General features: G+C 41.0%; 1 protein-coding gene across 3 annotated transcripts in view; it reads right to left on the bottom strand.

Annotated features, from left to right (window-relative positions):
- The window catches only part of ADGRV1 (adhesion G protein-coupled receptor V1), a 588,171-nt gene that overhangs the window by 333,664 nt on the left and 238,733 nt on the right, over window positions 1-15,774 (bottom strand). For all 3 annotated transcript variants that reach the window (XM_056538342.1, XM_056538334.1, XM_056538351.1), the window contains 5 exons: window positions 13,349-13,531; window positions 12,292-12,471; window positions 9,289-9,453; window positions 5,866-5,983; window positions 2,518-2,641 (listed from right to left, as the gene is read on the bottom strand). In XM_056538342.1, coding sequence (XP_056394317.1) covers window positions 2,518-2,641; window positions 5,866-5,983; window positions 9,289-9,453; window positions 12,292-12,471; window positions 13,349-13,531 — 770 coding nt within the window. The remainder of the gene's footprint in view (window positions 1-2,517; window positions 2,642-5,865; window positions 5,984-9,288; window positions 9,454-12,291; window positions 12,472-13,348; window positions 13,532-15,774) is intronic.

The following is a 15,774-nucleotide window of genomic DNA, read 5'->3' on the forward strand; positions in this document are numbered from 1 at the left end:
CTACTGGGGTGACACACTGTAATAAACCTCCTCCTCATGTAATCTCCTTACTACTGGGGTGACACAATGTAATAAACCTCCTCCTCATGTAATCTCCTTACTACTGGGGTGACACACTGTAATAAACCTCCTCCTCATGTAATCACCTTACTACTGGGGTGACACACTGTAACAAACCTCCTCCTCATGTAATCTCCTTACTACTGGGGTGACACACTGTAATAAACCTCCTCCTCATGTAATCTCCTTACTACTGGGGTGACACACTGTAATAAACCCCCTCCTTGTGTAACTACCTTACTACTGGGGTGACACACTAAAAAAAACCTCCTCATGAAATTACCTTACTACTAGGATGACGCCCTACTCGTGTAATCTTCTTACTACTAGGGTTTTACACTGTAACAAACCTCCTTCTTATGTAATCATCTTACTACTGGGTTGACACACTGTAAGAAACCTCCTCCTCATGTAATTACCTCCTACTGAGCTGACACACCATAACAAACCCCCTCCTCATGTAATCTCTTTACTACTGGGGTGACACCCTGTAAAAAAAAACTACACGTGTAATCTTCTTACTACTGGAGTTACACATTGTAACAAACCTCCTTCTCGTGTATTCACCTTACTACTAGGGTGGCACACTGTAACAAACCCCCTTTTCATGTGATCTCCTTACTACTGGGAGGGGGGGGGGGCACGTGGCAGGGTTTTGCTGGATGGGTGGGTGTTTTAGTTGCCGGCTAACTTTATTGCTGCGGGCAGAGCGGCACCCCCGTCAAGGGTGCGCTCTAGGCGGCTGCCTATTTTGCCTATAGGCAGAGCAGGCCCTGCCCCTATAAGGGATAAGTGTCCAACACAGCAGTACCCCTTTAAACAACAATGAGAATTTTAGCTCTTGCACTTTCTATGTTTATGTAAAAAAAGAGATATCTTACCAACTCATTTATCATTGCAGTGCAGGTATATGTAGAAACCCTTCATTCCTCAATGGTTTACTGAAACATCTGACAGTGTCCCACTTACAATGACCAATGCATAAGACTGTATCATATTTTACAGATCAATTCTTAGCTAAAGGGTCACTAAGGGCCTTAATACATGAGATATAAATGAGTTCTGATCTTGGAGAATGTGCTTGCTTGAAGGGAATCTGTCAGCTCGATTTCATGCTTAGAGCTGCCAACATGGGGAGATAGCTGATAGGGAGATCTCTTAGCTGATTACAAAGTTATAAAATTATGTTTTGCTTCCAAGCTCATAGAAGTGTCAAGTGTCCAAGTGTCATAGAAAGAGTGCTGACCTGCAACATGCATGCCTCCACCACCTCTCCCTGCCCAGCATAATGCATGCACAAGGCTCAGTCCTGGAAGGAATCGTGCCTGTTGCCACTCAGCACAGCATATTTGACATTTAGAAAGAAAGCATCATTTTATAATTTAGCAAATAGTCATCAGCTAAGATGCAGGTATAATTTATTTAATTTCGTTATCAGCACTTGCCCATGTCTGTAGCTCTTGGCATGATATAGAGATGAAAGATTCCCATTAAAGAGGCTGTTACAAGCCTTGACCATCATGCGGGGTTGGCCTCCATAATTTATTGCCTGTACATCCTCTATTGCACAGGAAGATGTGCAGCTGATGAACAAATAGCTAATTAAAATGATGTGATCAGCCAATGAACGAGCACTTGTTTGGTGGCTGATCGCTAGCCCTGTTAAAGGACGAAAAAAATTATACATCATAGAGGAATCTTAGAAGATGAAATGAAAGGGATATTGAGTGCTGAAACCCACCCAATCCCTAGAACAAAGCGGTTGTTGTGCTCTACTAAGCCCCTTTGTTTACTGGCTGCTTTTCTTGGCTCTCCTTGAAGAGCTGCATATGGGTTATATATTATCTATCCTCTCACTAGTACAGAGTGTTTAGAAGAGCACTGCAGTCCCTTTTTTCTAGCAATCGTTGGGGTTTATTCTAAGACTTCCACCATTATAGGGGTTATCCAATACTCTTATTAATCAATCCTCACTTTAGTCGTTTGTAGAGGCTTTTCTACAGACCCTCAATGTTTACCATTTTATTTATACCAATGATACAAGGTAGTGCAATGTTCTTCAATTTATGACAATGCCAAACCTTTCCCTGCCACTACTAATAGTACAGGGATTGCAAGGACTAATGGACATGTAAACAGTGCAACGGCTGCAGTGCTTGCCTCTTTAAACAGCTGACAAGTAGGAATGTCGCAAATTAGAACCTCGGCAATATGATATTGGTGGCATTTTCTGAGGCAAGACAAGCCTTTTAACCAATTCTGACATCCTGATCCATGAGATGTCAGAAGCCTTTGAAAATCATGGTGATCCTTTAAACTCCACCTTCATCTTGTGGTCCCTTTAAACTTTACTTCAGGGTATCACTTAAATGTAAAATAGCTGTCATTCTTGCCTGTTTTTGAGATACTCTTAGGTTGTTTATCAAGGATGACATAAATAATAGGGTAAAATCATACCTGACATGAGCTGTACCATTATAGTTTGCAGATGGTTCACCAATGAGAACATGAAAGGATGTGGGTGCTATACCGACTATGCCAGACGCTCCAACATCTCCCAAAATAATAACAGTGGCTGCTCCTAAAATGACAAATATTATATTAAGTGAAATTGCAAATGTAAAAAACTTTTAAAAATACACTTCAAAAGAAGGGTCACTTAAACAATGTCCAGTGCAGACTAAACAGGTGGAATCTGTCAATAAGCAGGCTAACTATTCGGGAGTCGAGTCCTCTCAATGCCTTGTGGCTGTTGGCTGCTTTCTACTGACAGCTGTGGTCAGTAGCCAACATTAGGGCTTACTCTGGCAACAGGTATTTAACCAACTAGATGCTACTGAGAACAGTGACAATAGCCGATCAGTTGTCATGACAGCCCGAGGCCTTTTGATAGCCTCCATGGTTGCAATGTTAGATCTATGTTTACAGCCTGCCGTAGGCTGGCAGTGATAGTGGATTGTAAACTACAATATGTGCTGTGGTGAACAGTTGTACAAGTGATGAAGCAAAAAAAATATATATATTTTTTAAATATAAAAAAATACCTTGTATTAACACTTAAAATGATCCTCTGTATTGTCCCAGTACAGAACATGGTTCTGTACTACCCTTAGGCCCTGTCAGTTTGAGTCCCTCAGTGACCTGGGGGCTCTCCTGCAGTATTTCCCCTGCTGTTAATATCTGTCCTTTATTGTCATAGGATTATAGTCAGTGCATTAATGTATAGCTAGTCTAAAGGACCTGTGAGATGTCTGAAGGACCTGTGGAATGTCACATGTTATGTTATGTTGTCACATGATGTTACCCGGAGAGCACCAGGTTAACCTATGACCCGCAGCTTTACCAATGGGCTTTTACTCAGCCCCCCTCTATATAAGGGCACGGCCATTACAATTTTCCCTCTTTCTGCTGAGGACAGCAAAGCACAAACATCACAGATCCTGTGTCCAGTACACCTGGAGGTCATAAAGCCTGCACACCAGCCACATTGTCAGTTAGTCATCTCATCTATGTCTGCTGTCTCTACTAAAGTCAAGACACTGATCAAGTCTATTCTAGTCTGCGTAACTGAACTAAAGTCCATTACAATAACTACAAGTCCCAACAAGCTGCAGGGCCCTATCCGTGTTAGTGGTCGATTCTCTGGGATTCTGGCCTAGCTGTGAAGATAATAACATCTGTCTTAACTCAGTAAAGCCTCCGTTAAACCATAACTTGGTTGTGGACTCTCCTTTCACTGCCTAACCATTGGGATAGTGGAGATACCGTTCGTGTGGTTCCGGTACCCAAAAATCACTCTGGCGTCACGAACATTAGGGGTTAACAACACTTTACCCCTGAGGTTAAATTCATCTTGCCCCGTCCACCTACACCGCTACACCACGTGGTCCCGCCATCACTGTGGGTGACCACACCTCCATTTCCCATTTTACAAAACATAATTTATACAAAAACACAATTTATATCAACACATTTGGAAATGTCAGAGCTATTAAAATATAATTAATGATCCTGCACAGCAAACATCATAAACAAAAAAAAAAAATACTCAATGCCAGAATTGCTGATTTTTGGTCCCATCACCTCCCAGAAAAAAGGAATAAAAACATGTACCCGAAATTGTAGCAATAAAAACTACGGATCAGGCTACTTTCACACTGTCGTTGCTCCCCGTCGAGAATGGCCTTCAAAGTCTCTCTTTTTTTTTTTCCTGACTTTAACGGCCATTCTCATAAGGGGGAGCAACAGCAAACAACGGGTCCCAGCAGCTCCCATTTACTCTTATGGGGGCCACCGGGACCTGTTATGAATAATGCGAGAAAAAGACGGCATATGCAGTAATTTTTCTTCCATCATAGCCCCACCCCTTCATGATGTCACACCCCACCCCCTCAATGCAAGTCTATGGGTAGGGGTGTGACAGCCGTCACGCCCTCTCTCATAGACTTGCATTGAGGGGGTGGGGAGTGACTTCATGAGGGGGCGGGGCTATGACATCACGAGCTCCCGGCGTCGGCATTTGGAACAGTTTGAGTACCCCTTTAAGAGGTTAAAATACTGCTTCTAAAATCCAGAAGTTTCCATTTTGAATTTAAATATTCTTTAAAAAACTTTAACAAAAAGAAAAAAATAATTCTAGGTAAACACAGGCATCTGTTGAACTCATCTGTCTCCCATAGGATATAATAGCTTCTGTTTAACAGATACTTCAAAAACATTTGAAAAGGTCATGACATAACGTATGCCTGTGACAAGTACAATATTTTGGCATCTGTTAGCCATAGGCTAATATGGTATCTGTTCAATGGTTACACTTTCTTTAAGTATGCCTTTGGATGGAATAAAGTAGTCATTTTTTGTGGTTTACTGACTTATACCGACCTTTTGGCCTCTGTCTAAGAACAGAATCCTATGGAAAGCATTATTATAGACTCAATGTACAAAGGATGAACCACTATATTGTAATAATTATAAGCTTATATAGATACACCGGATATATAGATACAGTGGTCCCTCAAGTTACAATATTAATTGGTTCCAGGACGACCATTGTATGTTGAAACCATTGTATGTTGAGACCAGAACTCTATGGAAACCTGGTAATTGGTTCTGAAGCCCCAAAATGTCATCCAAAAAAAAGGAAAAAAGTGAGAATCAAAGAAAAATAAGTAGATAACTAATAGAGATAAAGCAATTCCATAGATATAAAAGTAAGAAAGAGCTGCTGGGAGATGTAAATCACTGTCTATGTCAGTGTTTCCCTACCAGGGTGCCTCCAGCTATTGCAAAACTACAACTCCCAGCATGCCCGGACAGCCAACGGCTGTCCGGGCATGCTGGGAGTTGTAGTTTTGCAATAGCTGGAGGCACCCTGGTTGGGAAACAATGGTTTATGTAGAGGGCAGGAGCTTCTTCAGGGTCCTATACAGTACACACCATGTCCCAAATGGAGCCACCCTTACTTGGTGTCCAAAGGAGCAGCTAACCCTGGCACAGGTAAGGAGTAGTACAGAACTTGTAGTTCCTCCATGTACTGTAGGGGGTGCTACCAGACAGCCAGTCAGTGCATACGCTTCAGTAATACAGGTGATTTACCAGTGAATGCCCATTCTGATTGGTCAGTTCCTCCAGTTGTGACACATTTCACAGATTCATTTCACATGTCCGTAGCATTGTATGTTGAGTCTGGTTTCAAGTTACAATGGTCCAGAAAATACTATTGTATGTTGAAACTATTGCATGTTGAGGCCATTGTAAGTCGAGGGATCACTGTACATAGTAATGAGTGTGCAGCCTAAGCTTTACCGTCTACAGGAGAGATGACAGAATACTCTGCTGACACCAGCTGAACTGTGAACGTCTCTTCTCCCTCAAGTAGGCCGTCCTGTATAGCCTGGATTGTGAATGTCTTTTTGGTATCGCTCTAAAAATAAAAATATGAACAGCATATATTAAAGAGAACTCCATAATACAGTATAATAATAAATAGAATGATAACAAATGCAGTATAGCTAGTGTATAAAATGTAATAAAATGTTATGGTCCGGGCTGGGCTTTATTTAATTTCCCACCATGCAACTATTCTGCAACCAAATAGCCTTTTGTCAAGCATAAATCGTAATATAATTAGAGTAGTCATCAAAGGATAGATTGGAGCTAATTGAGTTCCTGTCCCATAATACAAATAGATAGATAGATAGATAGATAGCAACATCACTGGTAATCATACTCCAGTACTGCTTTAGCAGACAGGACAGTCTTTATCAGGTTTACAGGCCAAAAAAGGTCAGAAGAATGAAGCCTACAATTAAAACACGATTTTTGAAAAATTTCCGCTTTAGGTTTTTAGCTTTACACAAGTCTTATGGTTGCACATGAGCTACAGTAAAGCAATGTTTTCCTAAGAAAAAACTAAGTGGAACTTTTGTGACCAATGCAGGAATGTTTATGATTTATTTTCTATAGGAAATGGTTGGGATTTGTGCCATTTTATCACAATTAACAGACACAGAGGGAGATTCATCAAAACCTGTGCAGAGGAAAAGTTGACCAGTTGCCCATAGCAACCAATTAGATCACTACTTTCCTTTTTGAAAAGGCCTCTGAAAAATAAAAGAAGTGAACTGATTGGTTGCTATGGGCAACTGGTCGACTTTTCCTCTGCACAGGTTTTGATGAATCTCCCCCAAAGTCACTGTATAGTCTGGGCCTTAAACTGTTCATATAGCGGGCTGAGCATGCATGTGAAGGGTAGAGGGAGGAAAGCCCTCTATTGGTAGCCTACAGGGCAGCCACCATACACATTAGATGGTGGGCCAGTCCTACCACAATAAACAGGTTTGGCCGTCTTACTGTATAAAGCATTTGGCCTCCCTCTGTGCACTAAGACTGCTCTCACACTATAAAATTAATCCGTTAAAAGATCCGTTATAAACGTCTGTTAGAAAAGCTTTAAAAACGGTTGTTAAACGTCAGTTACAAAATCCCATTCAAGTCTATGGGATTTTTTTGATTATCCATTATATGACCTGTTATAGCCCATCATGAATAACGGACATTAATTGTAAAGGAAGAAAAAACGGCACATGCACAAATTTTTTTTCCGTCACAAGAACAAGAAACGGATAAATTAATGGCCGTTATTTTTAACATTGAATTCTATGGCAAACAGATGAGCCTTTATGTCATCCATTTGCACCTGGTTTATAATATCCATTATTACTTCTGAGAATGCTCAGAAGAGGTGACATCAGCAGACTCCTGCAGTGCTGAGTGACTACTACTACTCCCATCATGGAACAGACTTGTTTCCATGATGGGAGTAGTAATTCCCCGGCTGTGGGAGTCTGACGGTGGCTGGGGAGGCTACATTAGTGTTTGTACTACAACCCCCATCATGGAACAGACTCTCTTCCATGATGGGGGTTGTAGTACAGGGGCTGGGGGATTGATTGCACCGGGTCTCTGCCAGATGCGCTGCTGTAGAATACTTTTCATTCATAGCGCTGCTAAGGCATTTGATTATAGAAGCGCTGTGCGGGCCAGACATATGGATATATGTCTGACCCCTGCAGTGCATCTATATACAGATGCCGCTGCAGCGCTATGAATGACAAGTATTCTTTCAGCAGCGCATTGCCCCAGCCAGATGCGCTGGTGTAGAATACTTTTCATTCATAGCGCTGCTAAGGCATTTGATTATAGAAGCGCTGTGCGGGCCAGATATATGGATATATGTCTGACCCCTGCAGTGCATCTATATACAGATGCCGCTGCAGCGCTATGAATGACAAGTATTCTTTCAGCAGCGCATCGCCCCAGCCAGATGCGCTGGTGTAGAATACTTTTCATTCATAGCGCTGCCGGAGGCTTATGATAGCGATGTGGGGGGAACATGTATATGCACTGCGGGGGGGGGGGGGGGGGGGACAATATATAAATGAACTGTAGGGGGGGGGGACAATATATAAATGCGCTGCAGGGGACAATGTATATATATGCGCTGCGGGGTAACATATATAAATGCGCTGCGGGAGGAACATATATAAATGCACTACAGGGGGGCAAGATATATAGAAGCGCTGTGGGGGTCAAATATATACCCCCCCCCCCCCCCCCCAGAGAGTCTATATATCTTTCCCCACCGCAGTGCTTCTATTTGAAAACACCACCGGGAGCCCTGAATGGCTCCTCAGTACCAGCCATTAAGGGCTCCCGGCGGGGAATTTAAAAATGAAAGTAAATACATCGTACAGCATGCCGCCCGCTCCCCTGTTTAATAACTTCTAATTGCATCGGGTCTCAGAAGTGAGACCCAGTGTGATCAATCCCTCAGCCCCTGTACTACAACCCTCATCATGGAACAGAGTCTGTTCCATGATGGAGGTTGTAGTACAAACACTAATGTAACCTCCCAAGCCACCGGCAGACTCCCGCAGCCGTAATGGATAGAAGTATGTTCCATGATGAGAGTAGTAGTAGCCCCGTCTGTGGGAGTCTGTAGGCAGAGGTGTTAAAACGGCCATACAGGAGGGTGAATATTTATTTAGCCGTTAGCACCCTTTATTTCATCCGTTATTATATATCCATTTTTACGCAGAAAACAGATGTTTAATAATGGATGAATGCTCATAGTGTAAAAGGAGCTTAAGCTATGGAGGTAATTAGGCTGTGGAGGACCAGAAAGCAGTTGATGCATTCATCATATTGCCCCATAATGCTTTGTTTTCAATGCATAAGCTCTGATCAGTAATATTCCTGTAATCTCTGTTGTTCTGTGCTGTAGGCCTTATTCTTCTCGGGTGTGTTCAGCCTCATGACTAGCAGATCAGATGCTTAAACTTTACATCCACATAATAGTTCATGCATCTCAGGGCAGACTGACCAGCATGAGGTGTCTACACCATATAATTTACAGTCTTATATAATGAACATAATGTAAAAGGACTAAAAGGAATGTATTATGCAGGTTCCATTTTATATAACAAGGAATGAAAGCAAAAAGTGTTACATAAACCATGCCAATACAGCTAGGGAAATATCAAGGCCTTATGTAATCATTGTCTGAAGATTAGTACAATGGAAAGTGATTTCTGAGAAAGAAAGTCTAATCCATTCATTCAGCTAACTTCATTTTTTTCTTTTCAGCAGGGATGTGCAGCACATAAGAAATTTGTATTGAATCTCGTATAAGTGAGGAAGGTCTTAGGGATGCATCGAATTCCTTACCTCATTAAAGATAAGAGTGCCGTTTAGTGGGCTCAGGTCATATTGCGCAGCGTCTTCTACAATCCAGATGATTTTGACAACACCATGGCCACCTTGACTCCGCACCACGGTCAGAGACACTTCAGCAGCTGGGTCTCCTGATCTCTGTGGTTCAGAAATGCGGACCTTACAAATAAGAAAAAATACTAATAAGAATCTTATTCACCCTGAGCAGATAGTCCTGAAAATTCTCTGCACAAACACAAATAGCAAAAGTATCCTTCAAATGATATTGATATTTTATGTTACATACATGAATTAGGTTTCATGTGTGATGTCCCAGTACAGGATATGCATCTCACAGTCCTATCAGCTTGAGTCCCTGCACGTCCCCAGGGCTCACCTGAACTGTGCCCCTATAATCTGTATAATTGTATATTATGTGTAAAGGACCTTTGATATGGTCACATGGTTATTGATCACATGATAATGGTTGTCACATGTTAAAGTCACATGTTTTGTTATCCAGAGAGCACCAGGTGACCAGATGACCCTCAGCTAGCCTATGGGCTCCTTGCACAGATAAGGGAGGAGCTGCAATCTCTCTCTTTGATTATTTATTGCTCTTAGATCCTGAGGTCAAGTCCAGTCCAGACATCTCAGAGCCAGTGTCCAGCCCATCTGGATGCCTCAAGCCTAAAATTACAGCCACAAGTCAGTAAGTCAAGTCATCTTGGTCTGTTGTCACTGTCTTCAGTCAAGTCTATTATAGTCAGTGTGGCTGTTCTAAAGTCTGTCAAAGTCACTGCAAGTCCCAGCAAGCTGCGAGGTCCCCTGTGTTACTGGTCACCTCTCTGGGATCCTGGCCTAGCTGAGAACACTGTACCATCTGTCTACCTCAGTAAAGCTACCGTTAACCCTAACCTGGCCTTGGACTCTCATTTGCCCTGCCTAGCTAGGACTAGCGGTACAACCGTTCGAGTGGTTCTCGGTAAAACCACGCCCTGGCGTCATGAACATTTAGGGGTTAACACCACCTGCCCCACACACCTCACATCGACCCCCTGGTGCACCACACATGCATATGGCTATACTAAAGCCATGTAAAGTCTGAGAGTTGTTGTAGGGCACCAATAGACTTTTAGTGTAGATGGAGGCATTCAGAGGATTTTTGGTTGTATTCAGTATGTATTCAACTGAAATATAAATATTGCTGCATGCTCCATTTCATGCCTTATTACAGAATATTGCTTTTAGGGGAGAATAGCTTCAAGTGATGATGGCCGTCTGTGCTTTTAAGTCCCACGAAAAGACTGTATAGCCTCGTAAAAATTTCAAAAGTTTGGTACATTGAAATGAATGGATCCTGCGGGTGTATGCTCTGGTATATTTTGTAAAACCAGTCAATTTTCCAATGCATGCAACAATATATGCCATAGCAGAAAATTTCCCCACAGTGTAATAAAATCTCCTTACTTGGCTCCAGCGCCAACTCCAGCTCTCCCTTTCGTCACTGTGTTATTCGAACAGCCTAGCCAATGAGGAGGATAGAGCACCAGAACCATAATCTGTGGAGCCAGCAATCATTCCTGCCAGAGGCGGGATATTTAAACTGTCTTGTAAATCAGTCCTATGACTGTGATTGTCCATTGTCCCTTTTACCAGCATTCCTGACCCCTGTGTTTTTGGATACCTAACCTAACCTTTTGCCTGCTGATTTTGTACACTACATTTTGTCCTGAAGCTGCTTTTCTGTTTGTGTACTGTGTTGTCCTCTAGGTTCTTATTAACTGGCTTATCCCTTGTTAAACCTTTGTCTGCCTATTCTGTACCTTTTTGACCTTGCTGACATGGCTTGTCTGATTTTTTTCTGACACTTGTGCACTTGTTCCAGTGTAATGACTGTGCCCAGTTGGGGACTGCTGTCTATGGCAGAACATCCAAGTATTTAGGGACAGTTAGATAAGGCACACAGACTATAACTCACCACCTGGGGCTCCAGCATGGGATGGACCCTTCTAACAAGTAGGCACTGTCCATAAAATAAAACCCTTTAAGGATATTTTACTAGTTTAAAAGAAAACACATACTGTACAGCCTTTTCATATCTATGGAGAGAAAACCTATCCTGATGACTGCGTTCAACTAATCTAATTTCTTACTGCCATGTCTGCTATTTGCTATATTTGCAGCATATTACACAGATAAAGCTGAGCTGAATCTAACTCCAGAGTTGCATCTTTTGTGTATTTTAGTAGCATTCAGAGTATAAAGTTAAAGGGGTTATCCACCATAAGATGATTTTAGTACGTACCTGGCAGACAGTAATGGACATGTTTAGGAAGGATCTGCGCTTGTCTTGGGGCTAAATGGCTATGTTGTGAGATTACCATAACACTGCCACTAGCTGTTTGTGAACTGGTATTTCCTGTTTGACTTTTCTTTTTTTGACTACAAATCCCACAATTCCATCTTCCTCCCTCCCACACATCAGCCACCCCATCTATTGAAACATAAATGAGCTGCATCCATTCAAATCAGTGTGGTTTTCAGTCAGGGTGCCTACAGCTGTGGCAGATTGATCTTTCTCCCACAAAGCGATCCCTCCACCCATTGAAGCAGACAGGCTCCCTGTCATCAGCTGACTAGTGAGTCAGGTCTCGGCCGCATTGCAAGCTGGGAAAAATCTGAGACAACAGTCATTTTGTATGCTGATAAAAATAAATATTGTAGTGAAAATCACAGAAGAATTGTGAGAAAACCGTCACACACATATACAGACACTATATTATGAACTACACTAACTTTACAGCCCCTGTAGCATAGTCAAATATAAAAAAAAATCCTGGAATACCCCTTTAAGGTGTGACCTAACCTGCAATCTTCTAAAAGGAAACACTTAATAAGACATAATAATCTTGTTGTTCTTAAACGTTGAATTAATATACATTAGTGTATCCTTTTAACGGTGTTGAACATATTTTAGGGGAAGAACAAAGATGAAGATACAGAACAAATACTTACTACTTTTTTCTCAAAGCCAAACAATCCCAAAGGAGAATCATTTGGGGGGATGATGACTGTAATTGTGGTTTCTCCGCCAAGTGTGGCACCATTTGTCACTTGTTTTAAGGAGACATTGAATGTTTCTAAAAACTCAATGATGGTGTCATCCAATATAAAGATTTCAATTACTCCCACAGACTGTAAAAGCAAAACACATTATCAGTTTAGTATAGAATTCTATAATACTTATTTATCTATACAATAGTTTTTCTGAATAAACATTTCAGTTTTAAATAAATATGTTTAGGAGTTTAATGTTTTGGATTTAACTGCCTATTGGTGAAGTCAGTCAAGTTAAAGGGGTACTCCCCTGGAAAAAAATTTTTTTTTAAATCAACTGGTTCCAGAAAGTTAAATAGATTTGTATAATTACTTCTATTTCACAATCTTAATCCTTCTAGTACTTATCAGCTGCTATTTGCTCCACAGGAAGTTCTTTTCTTTTTGAATTTCCTTTCTGTCTGACCACAGTGCTCTCTGCTGATATCTCTGTTCATTTTAGGAGCTGTCCAGAGTAAGAGCAAATCCCCAAAGCAAATCTCTCCTGCTCTGGATGGTTCCTAAAATGGACAGAGGTGTCAGCAGAGAGCACTGTGGTCAGACTGAAAAGGAAATTAAAAAAGAAAATAACTTCCAGTGGAGCAAATAGAAGCTGATAAGTTCTAGAAGGATTAAGATTTTTAAAAAGAAGTAATTTACAAATCTGTTTAACTTTCTGGCACCAGTTGATTTAAAAAAATACGTTTTCCAGGGGAGTACCCTTTTAATCCTCTATACTTTTATAAACAGCTTTTTGACAAGTTGAAGAACATTTAATTTTGTATTTTTATAGATTTTTGCCTTTTTAGTATAACTGATACAACAGAGTGATGCAGATTCCTATACTATCTATGTGTATACTTTACACATAGTTTTGAATATATACTCATACATACAATAGTCACTTATATACATTGGTGGAGAGACTTATATAATTTAAAACATTAGCTCAATGTATTTTGGCTAAAATACTGACCTGTCCATCAGAAAATGTGAGGTTTCCTAACCATGGTGTGAAATCTTCATGACTTGCAGTGACTAGCAATGCTTCCCAATAGACAGTCACAAGGCCAACATTTCCAGCTTGTCGGACAACAGGGAGTCTCAGTACATTTTGTGGAGGAGGAACCTCATAGCCTATCACAGCTCCATTTTCACCCTGGAACAGAAAAGGTATAAGCTTATGGTCACAGGAAAATCGCAGTGTGGTTCCCCAACCCGCTTGACAGAATATGTCAAGTTTTTGATATGAAATATTTAGGCCGTCGGATAATATTTATTAAACTCCACTATATACAGTATAGTTATATATGTGAACCGCCTGGTGCAGGTAACAGCTAAATGCTAGAAGAGGGTAAATGGAAAGTTATTGACACTGGTACTCTGCAACATCACACAAAGGGAAGAGGGGCAATCTAGGTGATAAAAAAGTGGAGCATTTAAGAGACAGCCTTACAAAAGACACAGATAATATTATTGGCCTGTATGTGCGGAGTTGGCATAGACTGGTTTGCTCTTCTGCGGGAGAGGTTGGGGGACTGAATACTAGGAAGTTGTTAGTGTACAGGAAGCAGGGAGATAGAATACAGACTGATGTAAAGATGACCATTGGGCCGCTGAGCTGAAGCGGTAATCCATCACTGGAAGAGAAGTAGTGCTGTTTGGATGACGGACTTTGCAAGCTGAATGGTGAGTGGGCCAAGTAATTTCTCCGGTTTTCCTGGGAAAAGATATGGAATTACTGTGGATATGGGTTGCTTAAAATGTACTGGGATACCACTATAGCTGTTGAGAATGTCAGCCTTCAAGTAGGTACCACTGGGAAATCTGCTGTGGCATAAAGTCAGCCAGGTGTGGTACGTAACCAGTAGAGGGGCAAACAATAGGTGCTTAAACCAAAGACAGCTATAGCCCTGTTTAATTAACTTAGGGGGAGTCCCTAACCTGGTGGACAGAGAACATCTACAGTGGGAATTGGTTGTTCTGAAGGTAAGTAAATAAGTCTTTGAAGTTACGTCTGTAAGTGTGTGCCCTAACTTGGGAATTCTGTATAAGAAAACTTGTTTAGGACAGTCCTCTTAGTAGTGGCCTAGGAAAGGTGGTAAGGTGGGTCCAGATATCTCCAACTACCTCCTAGCTGTGCTGGAAAAATGAAGGCAGTCCTTGGTGGGGGCCTAATGGTAATAATAGTAAAAGTGTATTAAACACCAAATTAACCACAACTAATTTAGTAACCACAAGCAGTTACCAGAAAAATTGCAGGGAACTCCAAAAGGGATTTGGTCTGGAGTGAAGTAAAATGGGGAGGGGGGGGGGGGGGGGGTAGAAGGAAGAGGCTTCTTTAAAGAACTGAATCTAGATTGAAGGGTTGAATACTATTATAATTCTGTTTACATTGTTAACTCTAACTGTGCCACATTCTATACTTCAAGATTCTAAATTTCAACTGCTAATATTATTGCACCATTAAAAATAAAGAAAAAGTTCTGTTCGCTGGCACAGTTAAGAAGGGGTTGCTCGGTAGTGATAGGTTGTAAAAAAAATACCCCTGGGGCACACCCTGTCATGTTTCCAGACGAATTAAATGTGTCAGTGCCCTTGATATTAATAGTAAAGATCCATACAAAAGGTGTAGCAAATGTAAACACCATTTTTACTTGGCAAGTGACAGGGCTAGAAGTGTCCAACGCCTCAGGTACCCAAGAATCTGCACTCTGAGGTAAAATGCTTATCTTGCCTCGTAGCAGATGAAGCACTTATTTTCTCATTAGTGCATAAATGGTTATTTCCTCTATAGTAAACTAAACTAAATACCACATGGTGTGGCCTCACACAAAAAGATAAAAAAAAAACATCAGAGCAGTGAAAACGGGGCTAAAAGTTTACTCTCTAACAGATTTTCAAGCAATTGCACAGTACGTTTTCTATAGATTATAATCAAAATCGTAATTAATAAAAAGGAAATAAATAAACAAAGAATCCAATTTCTATAAAATGTGGCTTCACATAAAATTAGTATCAGTTTAACAAAAATCATCAGTTGAGGCATACAAATATGTCAGTACTCTGAGCATGCATTGACAGTGTGCTGCCACCTAGTGAACAAATATAAGACTACATGTGTTACAAGATTGGATTTTAGGTTCAAATAAAGAGACCTCCTAAAACAGAGTATTATATACATTTTGTAACATCTACAGCAGAAACCTGGAGCACTACTTACCGTAAATAAAAAATGGGTTATCTAGTGTCTAGGGCTATTATATTATAATGTACAGGATATATTATCATGTACAGGATAACAGTCTGACTTGTGAATGCAGCTCTGTTCAGTAATACAGAGATGAAATCTTCCATCAACCCTTGCTAACTTAACGGGCCAGATTTATCAATCTGAGACAA

The sequence above is a fragment of the Hyla sarda genome, chromosome 1, assembly GCF_029499605.1.
Source record: "Hyla sarda isolate aHylSar1 chromosome 1, aHylSar1.hap1, whole genome shotgun sequence".
Classification (NCBI taxonomy): Eukaryota; Metazoa; Chordata; class Amphibia; order Anura; family Hylidae; genus Hyla; species Hyla sarda.